Source organism: Ursus maritimus, unplaced genomic scaffold, assembly GCF_017311325.1.
Source record: "Ursus maritimus isolate PB19 unplaced genomic scaffold, ASM1731132v1 scaffold_7, whole genome shotgun sequence".
NCBI lineage: Eukaryota > Metazoa > Chordata > Mammalia > Carnivora > Ursidae > Ursus > Ursus maritimus.
Window position 1 is genome coordinate 63637752 of NW_024426885.1, and position 27874 is coordinate 63665625.

The following is a 27874-nucleotide window of genomic DNA, read 5'->3' on the forward strand; positions in this document are numbered from 1 at the left end:
AAACTAATAATGAGTAGCATGTAGTTTCTGATACCAAAATGTCTCTTATAATTATTTTTAATGTATTTAATTACATTAATCTTTACCATATATATGCACATAAAGATCAATGTAATTAAATATATGTATTAATAGACATACACACGTATAGTACATACATAGAGGCATTTCATTTAGGATCCTGCTCAAAATTTTCGTCCACTTAAATTTTTTTTTAAGATTCTTATAAATACGAGTGTCATGTTCCTTAGCAGGGAAAACCAGCAAGTGAAAGTAATTCTTTTTTGATTTCCCTTCTCAGAATGTCTTTTATTTTAAATGTGATGGTAAAATTGTACTAAAAAATGCATTTATCAGGACTTGAAAGACAGTGAGAGTGATTCAAGCTCAGAGGAAGAACGGAGAGTCACTACCCGAGTTATTCGCCGGCGTTTGATTATAAAGGTATCCTGTAGCCAGATCGTGACGGGGCATTGCTATGGGATTAGAAGGTCCTTCCTTGCGGTCTTGAAAAGTCAGCATGCTTGATAGCTAAGTGGCTCTGTATATGTTTCTTTGCACATTTGAAAGCTTGTAAGAACCACCACCAAGAGGAAAGGGTCATGTTGCATGGTAGTGAGTATTCTGTCTAGGCCTGTGTTTGACTTGTGGCAGCTGTAATTTCGTCTGAGAATTCTTGGCATTTGTATCCTGCTTTCCCTGAAAAACAGTTGTATGTGAACAAAGATTTTATCTTGGTGAGAGAATAGTTCATATCAAATGAAACGTTCAGTGGCAAGGTCAGGGGCCACAGTGAGGTATGAGGTCAGAGGGCAATGAAATAATGAAAAGGCTCTCTCCTTGGTCTCAAATTCCTACTGCCTGAACAGATCTTGAGTAAAAACCAGTTCTTTATTACCAATCAGTAGCTGAAAATTTGGAGTTCTAGCCTGGCATGGATGGATGTGACATAAACAAAATCAGGCAAAACCTTCTGAAAAAGGCTTTTAACTTGACTAACATACAGAAAATCAGGCTGTATTCTTACGTATAGGAAGCATTTTTTACTGGAAGTGAAAAATATTACTCCCCCCTGTTGCAACACAGTTGAATACGGTGAATCAACCTTCATTTCCTCCACAAGGGCCCTCTGAAGCACTGACTTTATGCCTGGTCAGGTCCAGCAGAACACTTCCCACAGTCTGCTGCTTGTCTTCATTACTCTGTCTTTAGAGAGAGATTTCTTGATGTTAGAATAACGGACTGCAGAAACCAGGAAGCCATTTTCAACACACAGGCCTTTGAATGTGGTCCAAATAACTTGAGGCTCCTTGGTTAACAGCTCTGGAGAGAAGGAAAGGAAGGGGAATATCTATTGAAAACCATTTATCAGATTTATCATCCCTTTCCAAAGTGTCAGGAGACCCACAAGAGAGTAGAGAAGTTGGCTTAGGTATCTAAAACTTTTTAATCTTGCTGCTTGTACATTTCACATAGATCAGATGAAAGAAGAGAAGAAAATCGGCCAAATCCGTTCTAGTATAGGTTTTCTCAGGCTCTGGAAGCATTAGAGAAAAAAGCAAGTCCTTGTCTAAATCTTAAACTATCCCCAAATCAATCAATAGACAGCTACTAAAAAAGAAAAGAAAAAGCATGAATCACTTCTTTGACAGTTCCATCTAGGCAAGCCAAATTACTTATTGGTATCCAGCATATTTGCAAGTATTCACCCTGCTTATAAAATCCTCATAATCAGTCAACTCCCACACATTCCCTGGGATGAGGGGAAAGAAATACTTTTTTTTTTTTTTTTTTTTTTTAAGATTTTATTTATTTATTTGACAGAGATAGAGACTGCCAGCGAGAGAGGGAACACAAGCAGGGGGAGTGGGAGAGGAAGAAGCAGGCTCATAGTGGAGGAGCCTGACGTGGGGCTCGATCCCGCAACGCCGGGATCACGCCCTGAGCCGAAGGCAGACGCTCAACCGCTGTGCCACCCAGGCGCCCCAGGGAAAGAAATACTTAATACGGGTTTTCTGAAGGAGTTAAAGCTATACGCTTTGCTCAGGCAGGCTTTGCCCTTCCCAGAATCAAGGACTTCAAGAAATGATATTTTAAAGTGAAACGTCCAGAAAAAGTACACCAGACATATCGTCTTTAACTTGCTTTTTATGCTTAACATACAACAAACTCATGTTGCATCCAAATCTACCTCATTCCTTATAAAGTCGAATCTCCTCTACATAGGGTAGAAGAAAATAAACATAATCCTGCAAAAAAAGCGAGAGGGAGAGGATAAAGAAGTTTTACTCTGAAGAATACAAAAAGAAAACAATAAAAACACAAAACCCACCAAATCAATGAGGGTTATTTCTCTTGGTCTTCTAGAATTCGAGACATGCATTAGCAAGTTAGCTTTTAAGTAATTTTGTCAGAATGTGTTTGTTATTTATATATTTGAACTTAATATATATAATTATGTGTAATATATAAACATTTTTATTAAGAGCTTAAGTTTAAAAGACAAAATTATACTATGATGGCTTCATAAAACAGAGGAGTCTGTTCTCCCCAAATCCCCACTTCTTGAAGTTAGTGTAATTTTAGGGAGGTTGAGGGGAATGATCAGAGCATGGGTTTTATAAGTGGGGAGAGCATTGTATAAGCAGTAGAATCACTCAAATAAACTTGGGAGAAACCAAAAGCTAGAAAAGTAGCTATAATTATCATTGAAAACTATAGGTATAATAAAAATCGTTATAAATTACATATATAAGAATCTGGTTACTCTGTTCAGATTTTTGGGGCTGTTGGAAAGGATCACACTTCTGTTGCTTTTCTCTTCACTCTATATGTTGGAATCTTTCTAATGTTACAAGAGCTTGAAATTGCCCTAGTATATGGTAGTTGTGACATAGGACCCACCTCTGCCAGAAACATAAAAGGAGAATGTTTGTTAGGATGGAAAGGAATCATTGATACTAAAATCACTTGTTTTCTGAGATGACAAAACCAAGGAACTGGAGAACAGTTGGCTTACCCAAAGTCACACAGCAGAGCAGCAGCAAGCAGACCCCACAACCTGACCTCCAGCCCTCCAGTGCAGTGCCTTCTGCCTGCTTTTCCCTCAATGCTAAGTGCTTTCTCTTCTAGAACAAATTATAAAGGAATCACTCTTCCTAGACCAAATTCGGCACTTGGCCATTTAAACGTTTCCAGTGGCATAGAACAGGGCAGCCGTGGGCTGTCTCGCCTGGAAATTATCTGATGGGACTGGAATGCTGAGAATTTGGCCTTCATCATGAAGGGTTGTCCAGCCTTGGGCCAGACCAGCATATTTATACTGTTTGCCGTAGTAATCCCTCGCGCACTCAGGATCTCAGAGCTGAAAACTACTTTGGGGCTGTCCCGTCCCTCCCCGAGCTAGTTTGGGCTGCACAGTGTCCACACCAGCAGGAGATGTGCTCAGGGCTTCATGACCACAAGTCGAGGCGAATCTGTCTTCTTAGCCATTCAGTTTGTACAACTGATGAAGTGAGAGTATAATTTTATGGTTTTTCTCTTCGATTTCATATGTAGGTTCACCCATTTCTTAGGAAGTTTATGTTTTTATTTTTGTTTTTTACATTTACTATCTTCAAGTCCCTATGGAATGAGTCAAGTGAACAAACTCTTCCACTTGTGTGGGGATATTTATATTTTCTAAGCACATCCATATCACAGTGGTTTCAGATGCTTAGAAGCAGCCTAAGTAAACTAGTCCTGTGAGCTTGTTTATAGTATTTGCTTACCAAAGTCAGTGATTATAAAGGTAAAAACTTTAACTCACAGCCAAACGATTATGAAGTTTGGTAAGATTCAAATAACTGAATTTTTATGATATAATTCAACTGTATTTTTATTTCTACTTTTGAACTTTTTTTTTACTAACTTTCGAATTAAGAGTCTACATACATGTTTTCCCCAAAGCAAGCAATCAAAAGTATATAAAGTTTGATCTACTCATTCCATTTCCCAGCGGTAACCACTGTTCATGAGCTTCAGATTATTTTTATGTACATGTGTTGATACGTATATAAAATGTATGTGTACCTTATGTACATTCCCAGCATGTGGTTTGCAGAATATAAAAATGGGCTATACCATCACATACTGCTTAATAACCTGCTAAGTTATATATGTCACAAATGTGATAGCCATCCCGGTTGGGGGGAAAGTTGAAGTCCTAATGTTATAAACATCGGAGCAGATTGGTGCATCTCACATTCCTTCCTTGTATTCAAGGACAGAGGAATAAAAATTATGAAGTGCAGTGCTTCCAGCAGAGGTCCAAAGGGAAGAACAGCTAGTCTTCATGAAGGCAGCCACCAGGGATGGTACTGTGACACCATATGTGCTGTAATTTTCCTTTGGAATAGGAAAGAAAAAAGAATGCCATCGACAAGACCTGGGGGGAAATTTTGCTTAGTTAAAAGTACAAACTGTTTTCTACAACTTCAGGAACTAATTAAAGATTATTTTCTGTCATTAAAGAAAGGACCCAAAACGACCTCTCCTTGGTAATACTTGGTCTCTAATATATTTGACAGGATTAAAGATGGATGATTTTTTAAAAAACGTTATTTCCTGACTCCTTACTGTCTTCCTGTTTATCTAATCAGCTCCTAACTAACCCACTCCCCCACTTTAGTGAGTTTCCACATCACCACACAACTTACTTTGGCCTTATTAAAGCACTAATTGACTGAATTTAATGGCCACTTAAGGTTAAGAGAGCTCTCTTTATCTTTAGCTATCCATAAACAGTATGAATTCTCAGTAGGAAACATGAAAATGTCCACATGCCAGAGCAGATCTCAACTTTTGGGCTTTGTTTTTTTCTAAGGCTATTAATATAAACCAAAATTCTTCTATGTATTCAATATGTATATGAATATACCTTATTTCACATTCCTCTCAGTGACTGTCCAACTGGCATCGTTCCCCACTGAAGAGTTCATTCATACCTTATCCAATAGGCTTCTATTTTACTGGATTTTCCTGGGATCCTCAAAGTAGCTAACATGCAAAGAGCTGGACATTTCGTAGAGTTAGCTCAAAAATAACTTATTTATTCATGTTTAAACTAGAGGGAAATCTTTCATGATCTTCTATTGGCTTTTCTGATATGTTTATGCCTTTACTTTTTCTTTTAATGTAGGCTCCACACCCAGTGTGGAGCTCAACGCAGGGCTTGAGCTCACGACCATGAGGTTAAGACCTGAGCTGAGATCAAGAGTTGGACGCTGAACCAGCTGAGCCAGCAGGCACCCGTTTGCCTTTACTTTTAAAATAAAATATAATTTATGGTTTTTTTTCCCAACCACAGGAAATATAAATAACACTCCCACAAAAACTTATTGTGGATTTTACTGCATTAAGCATGAGACCTCTACATTTTTCTAATTCCCTTCTCCCTCTTAACGGTGCTAATTGAAACTAATCATAAGCAAGATCCAAAGGGAGGTAAATATGAGCAGCAACCAACATCTTTTTTTTTTTTTTAAGATTTATTTATTTCCGAGAGAGAGAGCATGAACAAGAGGAGGGGCAGAGGGAGAAGCAGACTCCCGGCTGAGCGGGGAGCCCAGTGCGGGGCTCGATCCCAGGACCCTGGGAGCATGACCTGAGCTGAAGGCAGATGCTTAACTGACTGAGTCACCCAGGCATCCCACATCTTATTTTTCTATACCACAGTGAGGAAAATGAGTCCATGTCTTAAGCAGTCAAGACCTATGAGCCTAGAATCTATAAGCATATAAAGTCACTTTGTAAGAAGGAAAGAATGAAAACAGAATTTTGTCAGCCAAACAAGATAATGTTTTAGTCTTTACTCTGTCATTTTACAACAGTGCTACCTTTCTACTGGCTGTGACATAAAACAGTCATAGAACTTTCTAACCATTGGCTGGTGCTGGCAAAATTATCAGAACTACTACCTTTTCCAGACCAACAACACTGAAAGAGTTAGAATCCTGGCTCTCCCAGAAATGTAGCTGTCATCTCTGCAATCCGCCATTTTTCCTAAAACAACCACAGGGGAACAACAACTGCAGTACACTGTTCTATACCATTATCCAGGCCACCTTTTCAACAAGAAGTCGGACTAGCAGGTCACTAAGTCCCTAGAGTAGGTCTGCACTTACCATGTTTGTCCCTGTTCCCCCAAACCGTATGTGGCACTAACTGAAAGTTGAATACCAGTGAAGAAGGTAATATATTGGGGCACCTGGGTGGCTCGGCTGGGCATCTGCCTTCGCCTCTGGTCATGGTCCAGGGTCCTGGGGTCAAGCCCCAGGTTAGGTTCCTCTTCTCAGCGGGGAGTCTGCTTCTCTCTGCCTGCTGCTCCCCCTACTTGTGCTCTCTCTCTGTCAAATGAATAAAATCTTAAAAAAAAAAAAAAAGTAATATATTACAAATACAGCCCTATTTTTGCTCTCTGAGTGGTTTTTCTTATACAGTCATAGAGCCAATAGGGAGATATTAAGGAGCCACCCAAATCTACCAAGCTAAAATAGGAGCCCACCATGGGGGGAGTTAAGACTTTATTCCATTTTTTAAAACTCACCAGAGGAAGATCTTTGACAGTTTCCATTTCTAAATCAGTTAGCAGGCACTAACAGAAAGATAACATCACCTTAAATTCCTTTACTACTCATCTTTCTTTGTCTGTAGCCATGGAGATTAGACGATCTATCATCACATAAGATCCCCGCACTTGAAAATAGTAGTCAGAAACTACGTACTTCATCAGAGTCATTCCCATTTATTTTAAGACCTAAGAAAGTCTCAGTTTTAAAGAAAAATAAATAAGATTTTCTCTGTACCCTGAACTTTGCTTATAAAAAAAGTCTATGTTACCCTTAGTAAATGAATTTTTAAATGAAAAAAACTGACAAGGGCAATAAATATAATGCTCCGACTAAGGTACCATCTTAATTTAGATTAAGCACAATGCAACCCAAAAATCATTTGAGAGATTTGGTAGGACTAATCAAGAAACATGGTGCTCAAAATGAGATGATCTAATCAGAGCTGTAATCACTGGCTCATTTTTTTTCAACAAGTGAAACCTTTTCATGTGTAACTGTGTTTTATCATTCTTCCTTCTTGGAGTTGGCTGCTAACCATCATTCTTGTACATACCTAAGGTTTAGTGCTTTGAGTGTTGTTGGCTACTATTTAAATAACCATCAACCGAGTCTGCCTTTTCCCCTTGCCCTGGAGTAGCAAGTAGAATTTACACTTTCTTTTTCTAAAAACCCACAGAGCATGTGTGTGGTATATGGAGTGGTGTGGAGATCTGTCCATCTAGTATGTTGCTAATCTCTATGCCACATCCTTTAGGGAGAGGAAGCAAAAAACATTCCTGGTGAATCTGTCACAGAAGAACAATTTACTGATGAAGAAGGCAACCTCGTCACCAGAAAAGTAATCATCATTGGGATTTTATGCTTCTCTTGGAATTTAGATTTTCTACCATTAGTTTGCTGTAGTATCACGTCTTAAAATAGAAAACAGGAAAATCTCTACTTTTCACTGTTGCTTCCTACAGATCACTCGGAAAGTAATAAGACGAATCCCTCTCCCGCAAGAGAGAAAACATGATGACATGGTAATGGAGAGGGGCTGTCAAAGAAAAAGTAGAGGATAAACGCTTTGTGAACTTTCTAGAACATGCTGCTAACAGGCTGGCATCTGCAGTGTGAAAGCTTGAAGCGTTTGCTGCTTTTGACACCCTGTGCATTTGATCGGGGTCAAGGAAAAAGACTTTTCTTCTTAACATTCTTTAACATATATTTTTTTACTGTCTTCAGAGTTTTCACAGAGATAAGTTCATTTGTGGAGAGTAGAATGTGCTGGTTCAAGCATGTAAGGGGAATAAAAACCCTCTCAGACCACCAGCCCCCTTGGCAGTGCCTGCCTGGGACGAGGTTGGAGGGCGCTCACTTCCAGCAAATGTACAAGGTTTAAATGTTAGAAAGGCAGAAAGCTCAGTTCAGGATCCTTACCTCAGATCTATACATTTTCCCTTTCCAGTATGTTCTACAGGGAAATCTGGATTCCCTCATCTTAACCTGAGGAGGGTTCTCCTCTTTGGGTTTGTAACAGCGCATTTCCGGTGGCTGGTGAAGGAACGAAACCCACCGTAGCTCAGCGTAACTCAGCAAATGCGTCTCCATCTCCCAGACAGAGCACCTCTGGTTATTTGTCATTTCTTTCCTCTCCTCAGATCTTTACCCCTTTCATTTTGAAAACAGAAACTCCATTAGCCTGTGTTTACATAAGAAAAAGTGAACTGAAAATTTCTCAAGACTAACTCAGAAAAGTGGAAAGGCTACTGCGTTTCTGTCATAAAGCGTGTAAAAGTGGAGGGTTTGTACAGCTTTGCTCTTGGAGAAAAGTGTCCCTGGTGCTCAGTGAAGAGAGGGCTTGTTTGATGGAAAGTGGATGCTTGATCTGGAGGAACACGAGGGGCTTGGTCATTCCACAGACTTAAAAACAAAAACGCTCAGACCAACATTTCCGTGGTGTTTAGTTCATGATCAGTGCTCTCCTGAGAAATTTGAGTCTCAACACAACAGATCACTTAAAATTCCATTGGCTTAAGAAGAAATAAATTATAATTTACTAACATTTTTTTAGAATTGGGGTTTGGGTGCCTTGAGGGCTTTGGTGATCTCTTTTAGCGTACCACAGGAAATGAACAGGCTACGCATTTTTTTTTAATTTATCACTAACCTTTTTAAAAATTTTATTTATTACTATTTATTATTTTATTATCACTAACCCGTATCACTAACCTACCGAGTTCTTGTGAAGCATAGTTACGTTACTGTATTCAGTCTGACAGCGCTCTCGAGCTTGCCTTCATGACGCTAGGCTGTGCGGTTAAGCCACATAGATTGTGTGTATTTTGGGACATGAAGTGACCAAGTGCTTTCAACTGTGTTTCACTTACCCTAATCCAGCCTCAAGGGACCAGAATGGGAACCGCTCTATAACAAACTTTCACTATGAAATCTTAATACATACATTCCTTTTTACAGCAGGGAGAAGGTTATAAGGTGAAGACAACAAAGAAGGAAATCCGGCATGTGGAAAAGAAGAGCCATTCATAACAGTAAACGGTTAGTCAAGGCGATAGGTGTGCTCACGTCGGCAACAGTCGGCCTTCACTTCCTGTGAAACCTCTCATTTCACTGGATAAGTGATTCAGAACTCCCCACCCCCCTCCCTCTCTTTTTCACTGAACTCCAGCTTTGACTACCCAGTATGAAAGTGTTGGAGTTATTTTTATATTTATGTATGCGTCCGTACACACACTGAAACTCAGTGCACAGTGCACAAACTTTCTCCTCACAAATTAGGAATTTAAATGTAAATGGTGTTTGCAGAAGCAAATGTAAACAGTGACAGTTGAGTCTCTTCTAAGAGCTGAGGCTCCACGTGCAATGTGGCAGCATCCTACAACCTAACAGGAAAACTTTCTGGCAACAAGTAATTCGGACAGACGTGCTCTGAGATGGGTGTACATCCAGCCTTTTCACCATTTTCGCAGAACGGCATCTGACAACTGAATTTTGGTGGAAATATAGTGGTTGCCAAGTTTAAATGAAATGACTGAGATCCCCATTTACTACTTGGTGTATCTTATATAAACCAGAGCAAATTAAATAGGAGGTTAACGGACTATTTTTTTCAGTTAAATGTTTGGTAAGCTTTGTGTGAATTTGTCTGAACCTCGGTTCATAATGAGGGTATTTTCCTTAACATTGTTTCCTAAACTTTACATTGTCCTATTATTTTCTACATGGCTACAATTAGGAAAGGTCACTTGGGGTGAAAAAGCAGATGGAGCTTTGAAAAGAAATTTGCAAACTTCTGTCTCTGAGGCGAAGTAGCATGATTTCTTGAGGGCTGCGGCGTAGCCCTACGGTCCAGATGAAAAGAGCAGATAGATGCCAGGTTGCACTTGCATACATCTTCTGTTCCCCAATTACCAGAATCCTGGTGTTGGAGTGTGGGCGTGAGGAACTGAGAAATTAGTCTCATTGCCCTTAATTTTGTAGGTGAGGTAACTAAGGCCCTGATAAACTTTTTTTTTTTTTTTTAGTTTTTATTTTAATTCCAGTTAGGTCACATAAAGTGTAATATTGGTGTCAGTATACAGTAGAGTGATTCAGTATTTCCACACCCGGTGCTCGTCCCAGCAGGTGCACTTCTTAATCCCCATTACCTATTTCCCTCCGTCCCCCCACCCACTTCCCCTCTGGTAAGCATCAGTTTGTCCTCCGTAGTTCAGAGTCTATGTCAGAGTTTGCCTCTCTCTTTTTTTTTTCCCATCTGCTCATTTGTTTTGTTTCTTAAATTTGACATATGAGTGAGATCATATGGTGTTTGTCTTTCTCTGACATATTATTTCTCTTAGCATTATACTCTCTAGCTCCATCCGTGTTGTTGCAAATGACAAGATTTTGTTCTTTTTTATGACTGAGTAATATTCCATTGTGTTTATATACCACATCTTTTTTTCCTTCTCAGATCTAGGATTAGGGGGAGGGTATGTGCCTGTTATTGCAGGCCCAGATAAATCCCTAACCCCTCCCTCTCAAAAAACCTTACCATGTGTTTATTCACTCTAAGATTTATTTCACTTCCTTTCATGAGGCTTTCTGTATAGGTCCTGAGAAACTCCTAGCAAACAGCATTAGTGTGGTACTTGCCCTTACTGAACTTATGTTGTGGAGATTTAATGTTAACCAGTCCTAACTGATCACATCCATATTTACTGGCACTGAGACAACTACCAAGGACTGCAGAACATTCTGGAAATAATATTTACTCCCCTCCAGATGTTCCATGCCACTCTTCATGTAATTCTCACAGCCAGCCCTTTCGGAGAGATGCCCTTATCATCCCCATGTCAGAGGGGAGAAAACAGGGCCCAGATTGCCCAATGTCACATAAATTAAAAGTGGCAGAAATAGGATACCAACCTTCCACCAGAGCCAACACTCTCAACCATGTTGACAGGAGGCCTAACCCGGGTCTGAGGTGACAGGGAGGGTTTCCTTGAGAAAGCCATGTTTGAGCTCAGTTTTAAAGACTGCATGGGACGTGACTGGATGGAGGAGGGGAGACAGCAGCACTCTGCAAAGGCCAGTGGGGAGGGTGGGGACAGGAAAGGAGGAGCGGTGAGAACAGGTCAGTGCAGCTGGCAGGGAGTTTGGCCCTTGGGTCTGCAAAAGTAGGAAAGGTGGGAGTTTTCAGGCCTCACTGAGCCTCTCAGTAGGGATTCTGGTCTGTCACTGAAAGCAGAAGGAAAGCGTGCAGAGTCTCGGGTCAGGGCGGGGTGTGATTGAGTGTACATTCTGCATCACTCACCCTAGCAGCAAAGAGAGAATAAACCAGAGGCAGCCATCTTGGATGAGCAGAAAACCAAATACAGAACTACTGTAGACACTGACTTGGGCTGTGAGGATGGTAAGAGGCAGCCTGAATCAGGGGACAGCGACATGGCTTGCTTTTCACGCAGGGTGAGAGAGGAGAAAATGACCCATGACATCAGTGCCACAGTATCTAGAATGAATCCACTTCTGACGCATGCCTTACAGCCCAACCTGGGGCAAGACACACATATATACTCAGTAGCTGAGTAAAACACAAACATGAGTCTGCGGTCTTGAGTTAGGCTGTGTAAGCAGTTGTAAGTGATACGTGAAAATGAATCTAGAAGAGAGGCCAGTCAGCTTCAGTATGCCCCTAAAAGTTCGCCAGCTGGTTCAGTTAGCCTCAGACTCCGGGTGGTAAAGAGCCAAGGAGGGCGCCCACACCAGCTGAGCCATTTTTCTAGAGCCATGTGTACCCAGTATCTATGAGTGAATGACGCCCAAAAAATACAACCGTGCTATTCTTCTAGGTCCTTCAGCGTAAATGAATACAGACAGGATATGGTCACTAACGTACACGAGGCCTTCATATGACAACCCGTCCCGTAAAGAAGCTGTCAGGGCCTTGGCTCCCTTGCTTCCCCCACTCAAAGGAGAGAAATTCGGGTGAAAGTCATAGGAATGTGAAAATAACTCCAGCCTAAAACAAACTGAATGTGTCAGGTGGAAAGAGCAGTGTTTGGACCGTCAGCCTCACGTTTCTCTCCAGGGTGCTCATTTACCTTTCCCTAAGTGAACTCAGGAAACGAGTCCAAGAATACCACCTGGGATTCCAGGACACTGCGTGTGTGCTTTGGAAAAATCAATTTGCAAATATATCGAGAGTTTTTACAGCCCTGCTGCCTGCCTTTTTTTTTTTTTAATAACAAAACAACTAAGCAAATGGAATGCTGCCAAATTTCACTGAGTCTCCGATGGTGACATCAAAATTTTTATTTTCCATTGTAGAACCAGTTTTATTTCGAGCTCTCTGAACCCTCCACCCGCTTTTCTTTAACACTGAGTCACAGCCATCCTGTTTTTCATGTAAGGGAAAAGCAAACGGCTTACAATAGCTAGAACGATTTGTACATCGTATGTAGTGATCTGTAGTTTACAAAGTGCTTTTACATTTTTGTCTCCTTTAATCCTTCAAACAAGCTTCTAGAGTGGTCAGGCCAATTTCGTGAACTTGCTGCCGAAGTGAGCGCTAGGTCAAGCCGGTTTTGTGTGCTGCCTTCTACAGATGACTGTTGCAAGGCTCAGGGAGGTCAGTGACATTTCTGTTGTCACACAGTGTGACTGACAGAGCTAGAACTTGAACTCAAGATGATTGCTACTCCACCTGCGGCCCTTCCTGTTGCACTTGGCTGCATTGCTAACATTATTTATGAATAATAGTCATGATCTCACGAATGATTACTTGGGCCAGGTACTAGGTCAGATCATTACATACGTTACCACATACAGTCCCCAAAACCATGCTGAGGTAAGTACTACTATCTCTTTTTTATTAAGGAGGAGACTGAAGTTGAGAAACGTTAAATGATTTCCTCAAGGTGCTATAGAGCTGATGAACACAAGAATGAAATTTGAACTTATCCAGAACCTAAGTGCTTAACTATTACTCAGATTCATAGTTTTTTTTTTAAGATTTTTATTTATTTATGTGACAGAGAGACAGCCAGCGAGAGAGGGAACACAAGCAGGGGGAGTGGGAGAGGAAGAAGCAGGCTCCCAGCGGAGGAGCCTGATGTGGGGCTCGATCCCACAACGCCGGGATCACGCCCTGAGCCGAAGGCAGACGCTTAACGACTGCGCCACCCAGGCGCCCCTCATATTCATAGTTAAATAGTATTTGATGATGATTAAAGACTGAAAGCAAATCTGAATCAAATAGATGTCCATAGGCAACCTGTACTAAATGTCTTTATATTTTACACATTGAAAATACTCAGATTTTTGTTTTTTTTTTAAATAAAGCAGGACTTCATTTTTAAGGCAGCCATAATTCCCAAATGTTCACTTCATAAATACCATTAGAGGGCTGATTAGTGAGGTTGCAGCAAGGGAAGGTCCCCAGATATAAACCGTAAAGGACTGTGGAACAGCTGTATCCCAAACCTCTTTTGGGGGAAATACCCAGGATCTCGCAGCCATATGGCAGCCGAGCGTGACAGCAGTGCCCATGCTTGCCCGGGGCAGCATTTCTTCTGAGCCAGAAAGTTGACTCACTTTTTCATTCCTTCAAAAAATACTTGAGCTTCCACCTGGCTGAAAGTGGAAAGGGAGACATACAATGGTGAAGAAAACTTCCACAGTCCCTGCCCTTCCTAATGTCTCAGCCTGCAAGGGGGAACGAGATGGGACAGATGTGTAAGGGTTGAAAATACAAAATCCAAGATCCAATGAAAGAATAATGCAGAAACATATTTAGACCTTTGGCGGCTGGGGAAGGTTGCTCACAAGTCATGACATTTAGGGGCATCTGGCTGGCTCTCTCCGTGGAGCACATGAGTCTTGAGCTCAGGGTTGTAAGTTCAAGCCCCACGTTGGGTGTAGAGATTACTTAAAAATAAAATCTTAAAAAAAAAAAGTCATGACATTTAATTAGACCTCATAGGTGGCACCAACCACGAAAAGAATGGGGAAGAGGATCCAAGCAAAGGATACAACATGTGCAGGGCCCTTGAGGGAGGAAAGGCCTAGCATAGTTGAGGAAACTAAAGAAGATACACACCCCAGAGCCTGGTGACCTGGTGGTGGCTGGGGCAGGCACATGATGACGTCAGTGAGGGATGCATCGTCACAGGCCAGAGAACAGGCTTTGATTTCATTCTAAAAGAATCTGAAGCCCCTGGAGGATTTTAATCAAGAGCCTGACCCGACTGTTTTTATAAGCACATAGGCAATGTGGAGAATGGGTTGGAGGGGAAACAAGAATAAAGCGAAGGTGACTGGTCAGCTAACTGAGCAGTCCCCCTCAGCCATAATGGTGGCAGGGCTAGGACCTGGGCAGTGGTTTTAGGAAAGTCAACAGGAGGATTAGCTTGGGGGGAGGATGAGAAGAAGGGTTGAGTGAAGAATGACTCCCAGGTTTCTGGCTTACACAACTCGTCAGTAGAGAAAAGAACAGAAGCAGAATGGGTTCTGAAACGAACATCTAGCATTCAGGCTGGGACTTGGGTTTGAGGGCGCTTATGAGCCCTCCAAGTACTGTGTTAGACACGCAAGTCTGGAGCTCTGCAGAAAGGCTGGGGCCGCAGCTATACCAATGTGAGAGTTCTCACTAAAGAGGTAAGTGCTGACTTCCAGAGAACAGATGTGATCATCTGGGGAGATGGACAAAGTGAGCAAAGAAGGAGCTCAGGACTGAGTCCCAAGGAACAGGATTTTGAAGAGGACTAGAGCTTAGAAGGTTGCCTCTGACCTCTTCCTTTGTAGAAATCGCCAAGCTAGTCTCTATCCTCTCATCTCAGATCGCCTGCAGGTTCAGCCTCGGCCTTCCAGCATACTTGTCTGGTTTTACCTCAGGCTATCTCAGTCCATGAGCTTCATGGCAGGGGTGAGAGAAGCGTCCCTTAATGTAGAGTAGCTGACAAGCTTTTGTAAGTAGGGGACTGTGCGCACTTAGAGCTGCTTTACTCCTTAGCTACGACGCGCAGAGGTTTGTGACACACTGTGGAAGTGTAGGGAGGGTACAACGCTGTAGGACACGGTCCTCAGTTTGACATTATTACCTGAGAGAACTCCTGCCTGTTGTAACGGTACAGTCTGAGCAAGGGGCACACATGGTCCTAAGTCACACAAATCAAAATACATCAACGTAATAAAAGATATAAACAGAATGCTCAGGGCATCCACTGGAAAATAGAATTACCTCCAACAGAGATCTTTTACAGTTTCTTGGAAGAGCATATTGGACTAGTTTTTGAAGAAAGAACTGCCTTGAGGCAGGGCAGTATGGACGCTCATATGAGCTTGGCTCAGGAGTTTGGCCCTTATCCGGGATATGGTGGGTACCACTGGAAGCTTTGTGTAGGAGAGTAATATGATCCGATAAGATTTAGGTAACCCTAGCAGTAGTAGAGGGAGAAGAGAGTTTGAACACAAGGGCCTCGATTCTGAGACGCAGATGAGGGCCTGAACTGGGGCAGAGAAAATGAAAAGGAGAGAACAGATTTGAGGAACCAGATTAGTTCTGTGTTGGGAGGGAAGGGTGAGAGTGGAAGACATCGGGGTTGCTTGTATGTAGGTAATCATTTAACAAAATCATAGAACCTAAGACCACAAAAACAAAATTAGGGATCGACATAGCCTGGGTGAGGAAGTAGCTTTGTAGATGGTCAGCATGCAAGGTCCTTGACATTCGTCGAAGGTTAGGGAGAGAACTCTGGGCTAGAGATCATAGTGTGGTCGTTGTTCGTATTTGGGTGAGAAGTGGCCTGAGTGGATGGAAATGCCAGGGAGCTTACCAGCTGTGTGAACGCAGCCAGGTTCTGTGCCTGAATTTCCTCATCTCTACTGGGATACGAACAGCATACCTCTCAGAGTTGTTGGGAGAATTCACTGAGTTAATAAAATTAATCACTTTGAGTAGTGGCAGGCAAGCCCACAGTAAGCACTGGGTAAGTTCAGCTATTCGTAGTATTAAGACAGCCCGGAAGAACACCTTGAGGCGCCTGGATCAGGGGCAGGTGGACGGAGACGTGGGGGGTGCTGGGAGGGCTTAGTGGGGGAACTTGGAACAGCAGTGTCGCTCAAATTCTCTGAGAAACAAGGGATAGCTGAAAGTATTCTGAAGTGTAAACCAGCATCACGTGCAGAGAGATTCCAGGGGAAATTACTAAGACAGGCATTCTCATTCCTCTTCACTAACAAATGAGTCAAGACAGAATCGAGACAGACAGCAAAACCCCGGTGGTCACCGTTAATGACAGGTCTGGGTTTTAACCCAGCAGTTGCGAGGTGCAACCTGAATTTCTTCACTCCTAAAACTTTTCCCTGAATTTATTTGGAGTAGATGTTTTTATGTAGTTTTGTTTGTTTTTATTTTTCTTACCGTTTAAAAAAAAATCCCTAATTAACCAAAAGCCTTGGCTTTGAGGTAAAGAGCAAGGGCTCTAGAGTCAGGTGGCTTGACTCCTGTTTCTGGCTCTCCTATGTACTAAGCATGCAAACTCGTGTTTGTTTATAGCTCTGAGCTCTATTTCCTTATCTGTAAAATGGGAGATATAATAGTACCTTATTGTTATGAATATTCAATGAGCTAAAGCCACATTGCAGCAATGCCTGACATATAGCATTTAATAATAGTAGCTGTACAATTTTATTACTGCTCTATGTTTTTTACTACCGAAATATAGATCAATGTTTTCCTTGTATTTTTTTTAACTGGCCCTATTTTAAAAATCACAAATCACTTGAAAAAAACAAACTCAAAAAAAGCCCTACTTATTGGTAGTAGTTGGACAAATCCACATGAACCTGGAATTATTTTTAAATAGCACTGTAGTTTATCATGAGTACATGAAGTAAACAGAATTAATGCCTAGAAAAAAATGTTCTTAGCCCCATGACTTCTGTAATGAGAGAGACAAGGGAAGGGAAGAGAGTTGGGCAGGAAGAGAAAAGAATAGGATAACAAATCTGTGTTGACAGTTGGCTCTGAGGACGGCGTTTCAGAAAAGGCTTTCTTTCCTAAAGCTGTAATGTGAAGTCTTTCAAGAGGAGTAAGAGTTACCCTGCCAGGACAGATCTCCTTAGGAGAGCACAGTCTGCGCTTTCGTGGAGATGACCTTTGACACAAACTTGAAGGACAGAGAGGAGTTAGATATAAGTGAAGGTTCGGGAAGAGAAGTACAGGTGGATACAAAATCATGAGCAGAGGAAAGGAAGTTGGAAACCACTGTGTGGATGACTGGCACGCAGTCTAGCGCCTCCTAGTGTGGTCTGTGAAGTACCGACATCACCTGGGAGTCTCGTTAGAAATGCAGCATCTCTGGGTTTACTCTGACCTCCTGAATCAGAACCCACATTGGAAGATTCCCTTGGGTGACACATGAGGACATCAAACTTTGAGAAGCAGTGTTCTAGAATATATATCACTGGCTCTTCAACTTGGTTGAACATTCAAATAATCTAGAGAGTTTTTTTCAATGTTTTTTGATGTTGGGTTCCACCTCAAGAAATTCCAAATAAATTGGCATGGGATGTGGCCTGGCTACTGTGCTTTGGGCGGGTTTTTTTTAAGCCTCCCCAGATCATTCTAATATGCACCCAAGCTTGAGAACCACTGGAAATTGTGAAACAAAGCTTTTCACGGAAGAGTCACAGGCATTGAGCCTGACTGGGCTGAACTGCAGAGACCTTCATGTACCAAACTAAAGATGAGTGATTTTTGTTTTGACGCTGGGCACTAGGGGCCAAAAACCACTGCATGTGGCCTATAAAGGAAATGGTGTTTCTGAGCTCCAGGACACCCCTGGCCTGAAAATGGATGTGGAAAGCACAGCATTCATCTGTAAAATATAAACTGCCACGAAAATCCACGGAATAACTGTTTTTCTATACATGAAAATGTTGCTTAAAAAAAATGACTAAAAGGAATATTTTTTCTTCTGAGTTGATTTCTACTATCTTTGGGTTTGAAAAGCATGCAAAATCCAAAGACAGACAGATTCCTAAATGCAGAGGCTTCTATCTCGGATGTAACACCTAAACCCAAAAAGGGAAAAGGATTCAAATCTATTTCTGAAATGTCATCTCGATGGCTCCTGCTCTCACACTTTTCCATCAGATGGCGCTCTCATCACAGTTTGTACGATGTCAGCATTTTATAATAGGCATACAGTCCCTCGGCCAAGGCCCTCATTCTTTTTGTAGAATGCTGTACTTGGTATAAAGTCTTTTGTCCAATGAATGACCTTCCACATTCTAACTGCATGACCAAGAACAAGAGCGACTTACAAAGGGAACTCACTCCCAATCTTTAACTATCACCCATATCCTACCTGAATATAAATGGGCATAACGAATAGCATTTTAAAAAACTGTAGAAACGTATCCAGTATTTCTATAAAAGATAAAATTTGCTTTCATTGAGTTGATAAGAGAAAGACCTTGCTTCTTATTGCAAGCTTAACCTGGGAAACTGGATTGGCTTTTGGAAGACAGGATGCAAAACAAAGTTCAGCTGGGGTGTAGTGATGATTGCATATCTGTATACATTTCCCCAAAATTATCAGACTGTATTTACAATAGATATGGCATGTAAATTATATATCAATTAAGCTGCACAAAGTTGGGGGGGGGGGGCTCCAACTAGAGGAAATTGCTGAGGCTCCTCCCTAGGAAGATGGAGGGAGAACACAGGGGTCACATTATCATAGGGCCATCTAAGAATGCTGGTGCCCAGAAGAAAAGGAGTAAGTGGTAATAACAGAGGGGAGAAAATCCAGATTTTACTCGAATTTGCCCACTTTCTGGGACATGGCCTGCCCAGATGAGTCACTTTCCTTCTCTACAACCTCTGCAGAGTCATGGGTGGGGTGGGGGAGGGCAATATTGAAATCACCCCAGAAGGAATTGACACTGATGTTCTTGGCTCCAAGCATTAGTGACCTGGGGCATGGAGGTTAGTAGCAGTTTTCATACAAAAAAGGAAGCAAGAACCTAGTAGAGCAGACAGAGGAAGTGCTGTACTAACACACTGACCTAAGCCAAGGTGTCCTGGGTGATCCATCTGAAATAGAAGGAAACTTGTCTGGGGTAAGTAAACAACCTCAAGGTCACTGAGGACACATGGGCCCCCACAGAAGACACAGTTCTGAAGATGCCCCGATACCTGGTTGTTCCTAAAACTGTTCTTGCCTTACTCAGGTTCTCTGTAGGGGCTTGGGACTTGTTCTCGGCCCGGCATTCAAGCGTGTCACCTTTTCACACTGAAAGAGGAGGACAGACTATACGTAGGAGAACTTTGTTTTATGAAGAAAGAGTTCATAGCAAAAATTGTTGATTTATTTGGACTGTATTGACTGGTTCCAAAACACCGATACTTTATGCTGTTATTATCCAGTAAGACAGGATGTTCTCAGCTCCCATAAAGAAGCTCAGATGTAACGAGCGGATCTTGTCGTGACTGATGCGGGGCAGGAGGAGGGAAATGTTCTTTGCAGCGGTGGAAGACAGTGTTTAATTTTAATTTGCACATGGAAAAGCAATTTCAGGGTATTTGAAAGATGAGCTGCGAGTACTTATTATCAAACATACGGACATTACTGAAATGCTCTATCCTGACTCCATATCCCTGGCTCTTTATGCCCATGAGAACCCCAAACCCCTGGTATGTTGATGTTGATCGAAATCCTGGAGAGCACCTCTGTCAGCCTTCTCATTTTATAGATAAGATGAGGCCCAAAGGACTGGACGTGGCTTTCCCAAGTACCTGAGTGACCTGATCAGAGATGGAACCCTAGAAGAGGGTCTTTTCCAACTCAGTCTGAAAACCCAAAGTACAGCGAGCAGTGTGCTGTGGAGAGCATAGGGTTACCTAGAAAAAGTCGCTGCCTTCAAAGGGCTCTCGGGTACACCTCAGGGCTTTGTCCTGGCAGATTGCATTGGTCAGAAGTATCCTGTGAGGCCATCCCCCCATTAGAAAGTAGACACCCTGTTCTCTTAGGCTTTTCTGTTGAATGGCAAGGAAGGCTTAGGCAAATTCTTAAAAAATCATAATAATAATAATAATAATAATAGGAAAGCAAGCAAGCAAGCTAAACTCACTACCTGTTGTCTCTCTTTCCACAGGATCATGTGTTTTTACTGCCAGTATTGAGAAATTCATGGAAGATACGTCAGCAGGAAGTAAAAATTCACGGAGAAGGGTGTGCGTGTTTGCTGCTTCCACACATTAATGGCATGATTTTTTTTTTACGCAAAAAGAAAAAAAAAAAGAAAACTACCCACATTTTAATTTAGCATGAGCCAATTTACAGAGCATGGAGATTCACTTTCATTCCCAGGATTGGCGCGTGTGCAATTAGCAATGCAGTGTATATACAAGAAGCCACGCTGTTAACAGTTTATCTTAAGTAATTTGGTGTCATTTACAAAAGGAAGAAATTCCTGCCGCCAGAAGGGACAGAAGATGGGACGATGAAATCACAGAGAAACACTAAAATTACTAACTCCACAACAGCTCGCCTTATTTTTCTTGGACCCAAACTGTCAGGGTATAAACACTATTTGTTTCTTTTTTAAAACATCTATAGTTTTGCTGTAAATAATAACACTGTATAAATTCTAACAGAAAAATAGAATAAATGTTGATAAGGCACTGCCTCTTAGAACACAAACAGAATATTGCAAATGCATTTAACATACTAGGGGTCTCAAGTGACCAGCCTAGAAGAGGGGGAGGGGTTCTGGGTGGGGGGGATCTTCACTGATTCTTGTATATTAGCAATTATAATGTTTGTATATGCAAAACTGCTAGCTTGATTTTAAAAAAAAACAAATCTTTAAAATCTGCTGCAAATTTAAATAATTCCCCAAATGAGGAATTCTGTAGTTCTGTGAAAAAATTTTTTCTTCAGAATACTAATATTTTGATGCATGTGTATCACCTTATTTTGATTAAATCTTTTCCAATTTTGCAAACACTACAGTATACTGCAACACAGAAGATTTTATCTGTAAACACAAAGCCCTTCATCTAATATTTGTTGCTATTGCCAATTTTTCAATGAAATGACCTAAAAATGAAAAAAAAAAAAAACCTATACGGTAGTTGCTTTGGGGGGGGGGTGCTGTTAGTGCTTCAAAGGGGGTAATGCTTGCCGCTTTAGAGGTGGATGGTGCTCGTAAGAGGCCCCAGTCGGGGGTATTTAAAATGGACTGAACCGAAATTCTTAGCTAGTAGAATGGCAGCACGCTGTCCAATGACTCCTGTATCGTGTACTGGCTATAAGATGTAGACACCTTTGAATAAGCCAATCATTTGTAACCATTCTAGCAGTGTCATATTAGGGTAATAAGGCTGCTGTGTTTTAAAGGGCAGTTTTATTTGGGTTTTGGTGAAATCCTTTAATTTGTTGATTATATTCATATAAAATCAGCATTCATTGACACATAGCTCTAATGACATATGTATGAAAAACCATACACTGGATGACCTAGTCGATTATTTAAGCATAAAATAAATTGTGTTAAACTCTTCATCCATCTGTGCTCTATAGTGTCCTTGTGTTTTCTGGTAAAAGGTAAACCGTTTGACTCTGGGCGTCCGGCCCTCCCCGGCCCCCTCCCCAGTCCTGTTCCAGGCTCTGCCTCTGGGGTCACTAGAGCCCCTAAGGTTCAGTTCTGCCCTGCAGCCTCCCAGCTTAACGAAAATTCTGTGCATTTCGTGGAGGAGCCAAGAATTAAAGATTAACTGACGACTGATCTTGCCCTCATCTGGTTTGTGCTGTCCCCAGAAAAGGGGGAACGGGGGCTGTTACAACCACATGTTCGGAAGTCGCACACGGACCCTTCCAGCAAGCATGACCCTTCCAGCAAGCATGCAGCATGCGGCTGCTTTTAGCCCCTAATGAACTCTTTTTTTGTTTGCCATTGGCATTCTTCATCAGTGCTGATAAGTTGGGAGATTTCACACGATAACCCAGATCCCTAACTTCCCCTAAAACGCAAGATTTGGCAACAACAGCCCTCATTTCCAGCTGGCAACGACCTGCCGGAGCCATGTGCTCCCTGCCCTCCAACCTGGTGTGTGGGGTCCAGGCAACACGGAGGCCAGCCGCACCCTGACAGGCCTGGTAGGCACTAGAATTAGCAATCAGACGCTACATGATAAATTCAACAGGGGTAGAGACTGTGACTGTTTTAATTTGCCTTCTAGCCCAGAGGCTGGCCCATAGCGGTGGGGATACTAGCAATTCTCATGGCTAAGATTGGAACCCTGGCTACATGCTCGGCTGTGTAAGTGCATCGCATTGAGCAACTCAGTCCTCATAACCGCTTATGAGGTAGGTGATGTCTTTGGTAGTGGTTGGCCCCATACCAATATTACATGGCTGTTTGGAGCCATTTAACAGCGTCCCATAGTTCCGTCCATTAAAGATGATTGCCCATGAGACACCTCGCTGGCTCAATCAGTGGAGCATGTGGCTGTTGATCTCTGGGTGGGGAGTTCGAGCCCCACATTGGGAGTAGAGTTTACTTTTAAAAAATACTGAATCAGATGAGTTGTTCCCAAAAAGGATTTCGTATCAATGCAGAACACATGTACAGAGAATCTACTCTGCATGAATAATGGGGCTAGACCACATTTGCATGATACCCCAAACCAATGGAAAGTGCCTCTACGCCTACACCAAAATCATCTATGATGAGCAAACTCAGACCCCTGAAAGGCTAAAAAAAAAAAAAAAAAAAAAAAAAAAAAAACACAAAAAAGTCCCCAGAAGCTTCTCTTTGTAAAACTGAGATCAGAATTCAGATATTCTAACTTCCCATCTAAGAGTTACAGATTTCTGACTCCCAGTCCTTGACAGATAGGTATTTATCCTGAATTGCAAACTCAATGAAGTACACTTATCTATTAAATAATTGTTATATTATGTTTATCTAGCTAAAAATTTGACTGCAGTTCAAGAAAAAGCTCATAAATTTACTCAGGAGAGAAGTATCCAAAATAGGAAAATAAAGATTTCATTTGCATTTCTATGTGTGTATGTATATATTTATATGTGTGTGTGTAGATTGAATGAGGGCATACATTATATATTCCTGATAGTCTTTGGCCTGCTGGCGTATAAAAATGTATTTGAGCTTTTCCTTGATTGACATTGCTGTTTAAAAAAACAACTGATTGATAGATTTCTGATATTTGCTCTGTATTTCATTTTATATTCTTAGCAAAGTCCTCAGTTTGTTAAATTGAACTGTATTATCACTATTGTATTGCCAAGTTATGGCCATATACTGTGCACGGTCATGTCACCGTTTCTAAGAGGGATCCACTTCACCGAACACATAAGCATATGTGTTTCTCCAGGGCAAATAAAACATTGTTTCCTTTATTATTATGAGCATCAGGTCACATTTGGCTGTGCAGCAGGGATATGTGGTAAGCCCAGAAATAGAAATCACAGGAATAACAACTCATTCCTTGAGTCTCTGAAGAAACCAGAATCCAAAAGCTCACTTCCCATCTGGATACGTCTTCGTATTTTGGTTTTGTTAAGGAGACCCGCACGTATTAAAAGGTGCATAATCCCTTGTCATATGGCACTGCTTCCCTTTCATGAAGTCATGCCCAAACAGTCCATAAGCAAGTATTTTTGACATTGAGCGATGCGTCAAACTTCACAAGACTTCTATCAGAAATGGAGATAAGAAGCAATGGTGTAATTGACTTCCGTGGTGACTTGGCTAACAACGTGCCAATGCCACATAAAGAACAGAACAGCCTCTGAGGGAGCATCCTTAGTGATCAGACAGTTCAAAATAGGGCGCCGTGAGCTTTTCCCCTGTATCTGCCGCACTCGGTGGCTGGGAGCATGTACAGCTAGGTGGACCTGCAGTGAAGAAATTGTGTTCTTTATCCCCCAGGCCTTCCTGAGTTAATTCTTAACACCCCAAGGGGTGCGTTTTCAACAGGACATCCAGGGTGTCCTCATCAATTCCAAAGTCGTCCCAAAGTAAGATAGCGACATGCTCAGAGGATTATAAAGGCGTTGGGAACCATTAGGCTACAAGGCACCCAGGAAGCAAAATCTGCCAGGACTTTTTCTTTTTTAAGTTTTTTTTTATCTATTGGAGAAAGAGAGCGCACATGAGCAGGGGGAAGGGGCAGAAGGAGAGAGAGGGAGGAGAGCCTGACATGGGGCTTGATCCCAGGACCCGGGGATCATGGCCTGAGCGAAAGGCAGATGCTTAATCGACTGAGCCACCCAGGCACCCCCCTGCCAGGACTTTCAGTCCAAGACCACCTCGGAACTTCTTGTTGCTATCGCAGAAAATAGGTGCTCTCTCTGCCTCCTTTCCCTGACATTCTCAGTTGCCACTTCTCTTCTGACACCTAAGTCAAGCAAGGGCATAACTCTGGGAGCTGGGAAGGAACAGTGATTTACCGGATTTTTAAAATCCGGCCTGTGAGGCCCGCCACCATGCTAGGTGTGCACTTCCTGAGGGCAGGATCCCAGTTTTCTCTGCTGTATCCACAGCACCTGGAATACTGCTTGACACCTCGTAGGCAGGGGCACATATTTGTCGAGTGCCTGAATGAAGGAATCCATAACACACCAGAGGTCACAGAACAGTAAACAGGAAAGGTTACGCCATGCACCATCTTGTGCACTATTTTCTATACAGGTTCAACCAAGCTGGAAATCAAAGGAAAGCACAGCTTTTGATTCTAATGATTTCATTCACCAAGGACTAACCTGCTCCTTCCAGGTGCACCATGCCCTTCTTAGCCACAAAGTCTTAAAGAATTAGATTTGAGTAAACCAGCGCCTCTTGCGCAAACAGCACGCCAGTCACACTGCTGAGCCGGCCATCTTTCTCAGGCCATAGCTGTCGTCCTTGTCTTTATCACAAACAGGCCACTGAAAAACCTGGCAAGAGTGTGGCGAACCCATCATGAGCCCTCGTCTCTGTGAAAGGCAGCTTGGTCTCCTCTCTTTCAGGCGTGATAGTCAGATTTTTTAAAAAAGTCTCGCTACCTCAAGATTCCCACCCCACTGCTGTTGTGTTTGCTGAGTTGGTAAAGGACCAGAAGGTCCAAAAATTATACCCCAGAAATCCTGGGACCATATCCAGCCTGCAGAGAGATTTTGTTTAGATCACATGAAGTTTGAAAAAAGATGGCCAGCATTTCTTAAAAATCAGGAGATTTTAGGAGCACTTGGGTGGCTCTCAGTGGGTTAAGCGTCTGACTCGATGTTGGCTCAGGTCATGATCTCAGGGCCACGGGATCCAGCCCCATGTGGGGCTCCGCGCTCAGCGGGGAGTCTGCTTGGGATTCTGTCTCTGCCTCTCCCTCTGCCTCTCCCACCACGCACTTCCACTCTCTCAAAATAAATAAAATCTTTTTAAAAAAAAAAATCAGGAGATTTTTAATGAAAAATGGATTGTGAGTTCTCTTTAAAATCTGAGGAAGTGACAATGCTATTTCTGAAATTCCTCCTAACAATCGCCTAGAGCAAAACTGCACATGCCACCTTTGGACAAGTGTGTGTTTCGCGAATGCTCACCATGGCCCTTCCTTGTCCTACTGCCTCTAAACCCAATCGACTTTACTCTTGTCTATTTAGTCTCAGTTTGGTCTCAGTGGAAGAAGGCAGCAAATTGATGTGATCCTGCTTAAATTCTTCCTTTGTTTTTGGCAGACCAAACATCTACCTCATTTTCATCCTCTCTCTCAGTTCTAACGGGAAGATGGAATAGGGCGTGAGGAACCGAGAAGAGAAAGAGGGGTCACGAGGCTCCCCACGCCACCCACCAGCCCTCTCACTCGGCAACAGGCATTCCCGCTGGGCGCTTTGCAGGGGCTCCCCTGGGTGCAGGACGCGCAGCTCCCTGCCCCCGCCTTCCAAGTGACGAGCACACCAACAGCCTCCGTGTGCAATCGAAATTGAGGCCCCCTCGGAAAAAACCCTGTGATGACTTGTGGCAACAAAACTGGTGCAGGACACTGGAAGGAGCGCACGCTGGGGGACGAGGGAGACCGAGCAGACGGAGAGAAGCAGCCCTGTGGCCTCTGAGCAGAGCCATGGCACTCTCATATCACGCCTGCTAGTCCTAATCCAAGGAGACGCAAGGGCTGATGAAAACAGCAATTCAACAGAAATCTTTATTACTTTTTAAATTTTTTTAAAAGATCTTATTTATTTATTTGAGTGAGAGAGAGAGAGAGAGAGAGACAGAAGGAGCAGGGCAAGAGGAAGAGGGGAGAAGCAGACTCCCCACTGAGCAGGGAGACCGACCTGGGGCTCGACCCCAGGACCCTGGGACCATGACCTGAGCCGAAAACAGATGCTTAACCAAATGAGCCACCCGGACATCCCTTAACAGAAAACTTTAAACATATCTCAAAGTACTTTGGTCAATTCTACAAGAGAATACAGCCCATCTCACTTCCAGAGATTCTGGATTTAGGTGAAATCAGCTGAAACTTTAAATTCATACAGGATGTTTTTCAACTTCCGTATATGAAGTTCTTCCTAGCTCAGACCTCCTCACAAAGCCTCCCCTGCTGAGGCCAACCCACGCTGGCACCTCAGGTGAACCAAGTGGTATGCCATGATTTAGCACTCGAGTCTCCTACCTTGGCAGTTTCTCTGAGTGTCTTGCTCTTGAGGGACAAGGACAGTGTTCTCCACAGTCCCAAGAGCAGGCCTGGGCACACGGAAAGCCTGTAATAAATACTCAGCTTTGCATATCTCATTATCTTCTAGTTCTGTCTGCTGAAGTCTCGCCACACTCCAGCTCCGCTCCAGTACACACCCAGGGCCCAGTAGGGCACACACCCCACCCTCTGGAAGTCAGGGCTTGGGTACAGTCAAGAGCAGAGGTAGAGCTGCCTCACAGCTCAACTCACTGCCACCACATCATGGTCAGCGTGACACGTTTGCATAGAACCTGAAGGAGGAAGTAAATAAAGGGTATCTAAGAAAAAGCCTGTGAAACCTGGACCTTGAATGGTCGAGGCCCCCCATGTAGGTAGGAAGGCAGATGACGGGTGGATGGATGGAGTGGCGGTGGCTGAAGCATGGCAAGCCTTAGAATAACTGTCCTGCTTCTGGCTATGATGAAACTTCGAAGACTCAAGTTCCATAGGCCAAAGTGGTCACACTCTCAAATTATCTACGGGCACTTAGGCAAGTCCCCTAAATCAGGCGAAGATGCTGTGGTTGACTGTGTTATGCCCAGGCTATTGTCTGCGTCTTCCTGCAGGTGACTACTCTCCAGCCCCATTGCTATCACCTTAACTGGGCAACCGGCTGTGGCCAGTGCATTGTTCCTCATGATCCCTTTCCCCCTACTTCAATACCAGGGACGCTCCCCCAAAGAGACTGCTTCCTGACCCGGTGCTGGAGTGAAGGTGACGTGGAGCAGAGACAGAGTCACCCCACAGTGGACAAGCAATGTGAGCAAGAAATAAGCCTTTCTAGTCAGCGGCTGAGGTTTGTCAGTCATCTGTGACTACAGCATAACCTGGGATTAATATATGTCAGGAGAGGACATTAAGGGGTGTTGGGTACCAGGTACACATATTCCCCTTCTAAGTTTTTAAAATGTTGGCAGTTGGGGCACCCTGGTGGTTCAGTTGGTTAAATGTCTGCCTTCAGCTCAGGTCACGATCCCAGGGTCCAGGGATGGAGCCCCACATGGGGGAACCCCTGCTCAGCAGGGAGCCTGCT

General features: G+C 42.8%; 1 protein-coding gene across 1 annotated transcript in view; it reads left to right on the top strand.

Moving 5' to 3' along the window:
• Positions 1 to 21665, top strand: part of ANK3 (ankyrin 3) — a 329444-nt gene extending 307779 nt beyond the window's left edge. Inside the window, exons 44-45 of the mRNA XM_040624672.1 lie at positions 9069 to 9149; positions 20256 to 21665. Of these exons, the coding sequence (XP_040480606.1) occupies positions 9069 to 9140 (72 nt within the window). The 3' untranslated portion in view covers positions 9141 to 9149; positions 20256 to 21665. The remainder of the gene's footprint in view (positions 1 to 9068; positions 9150 to 20255) is intronic.
• The last annotated feature ends 6209 nt before the right edge of the window (positions 21666 to 27874 follow it).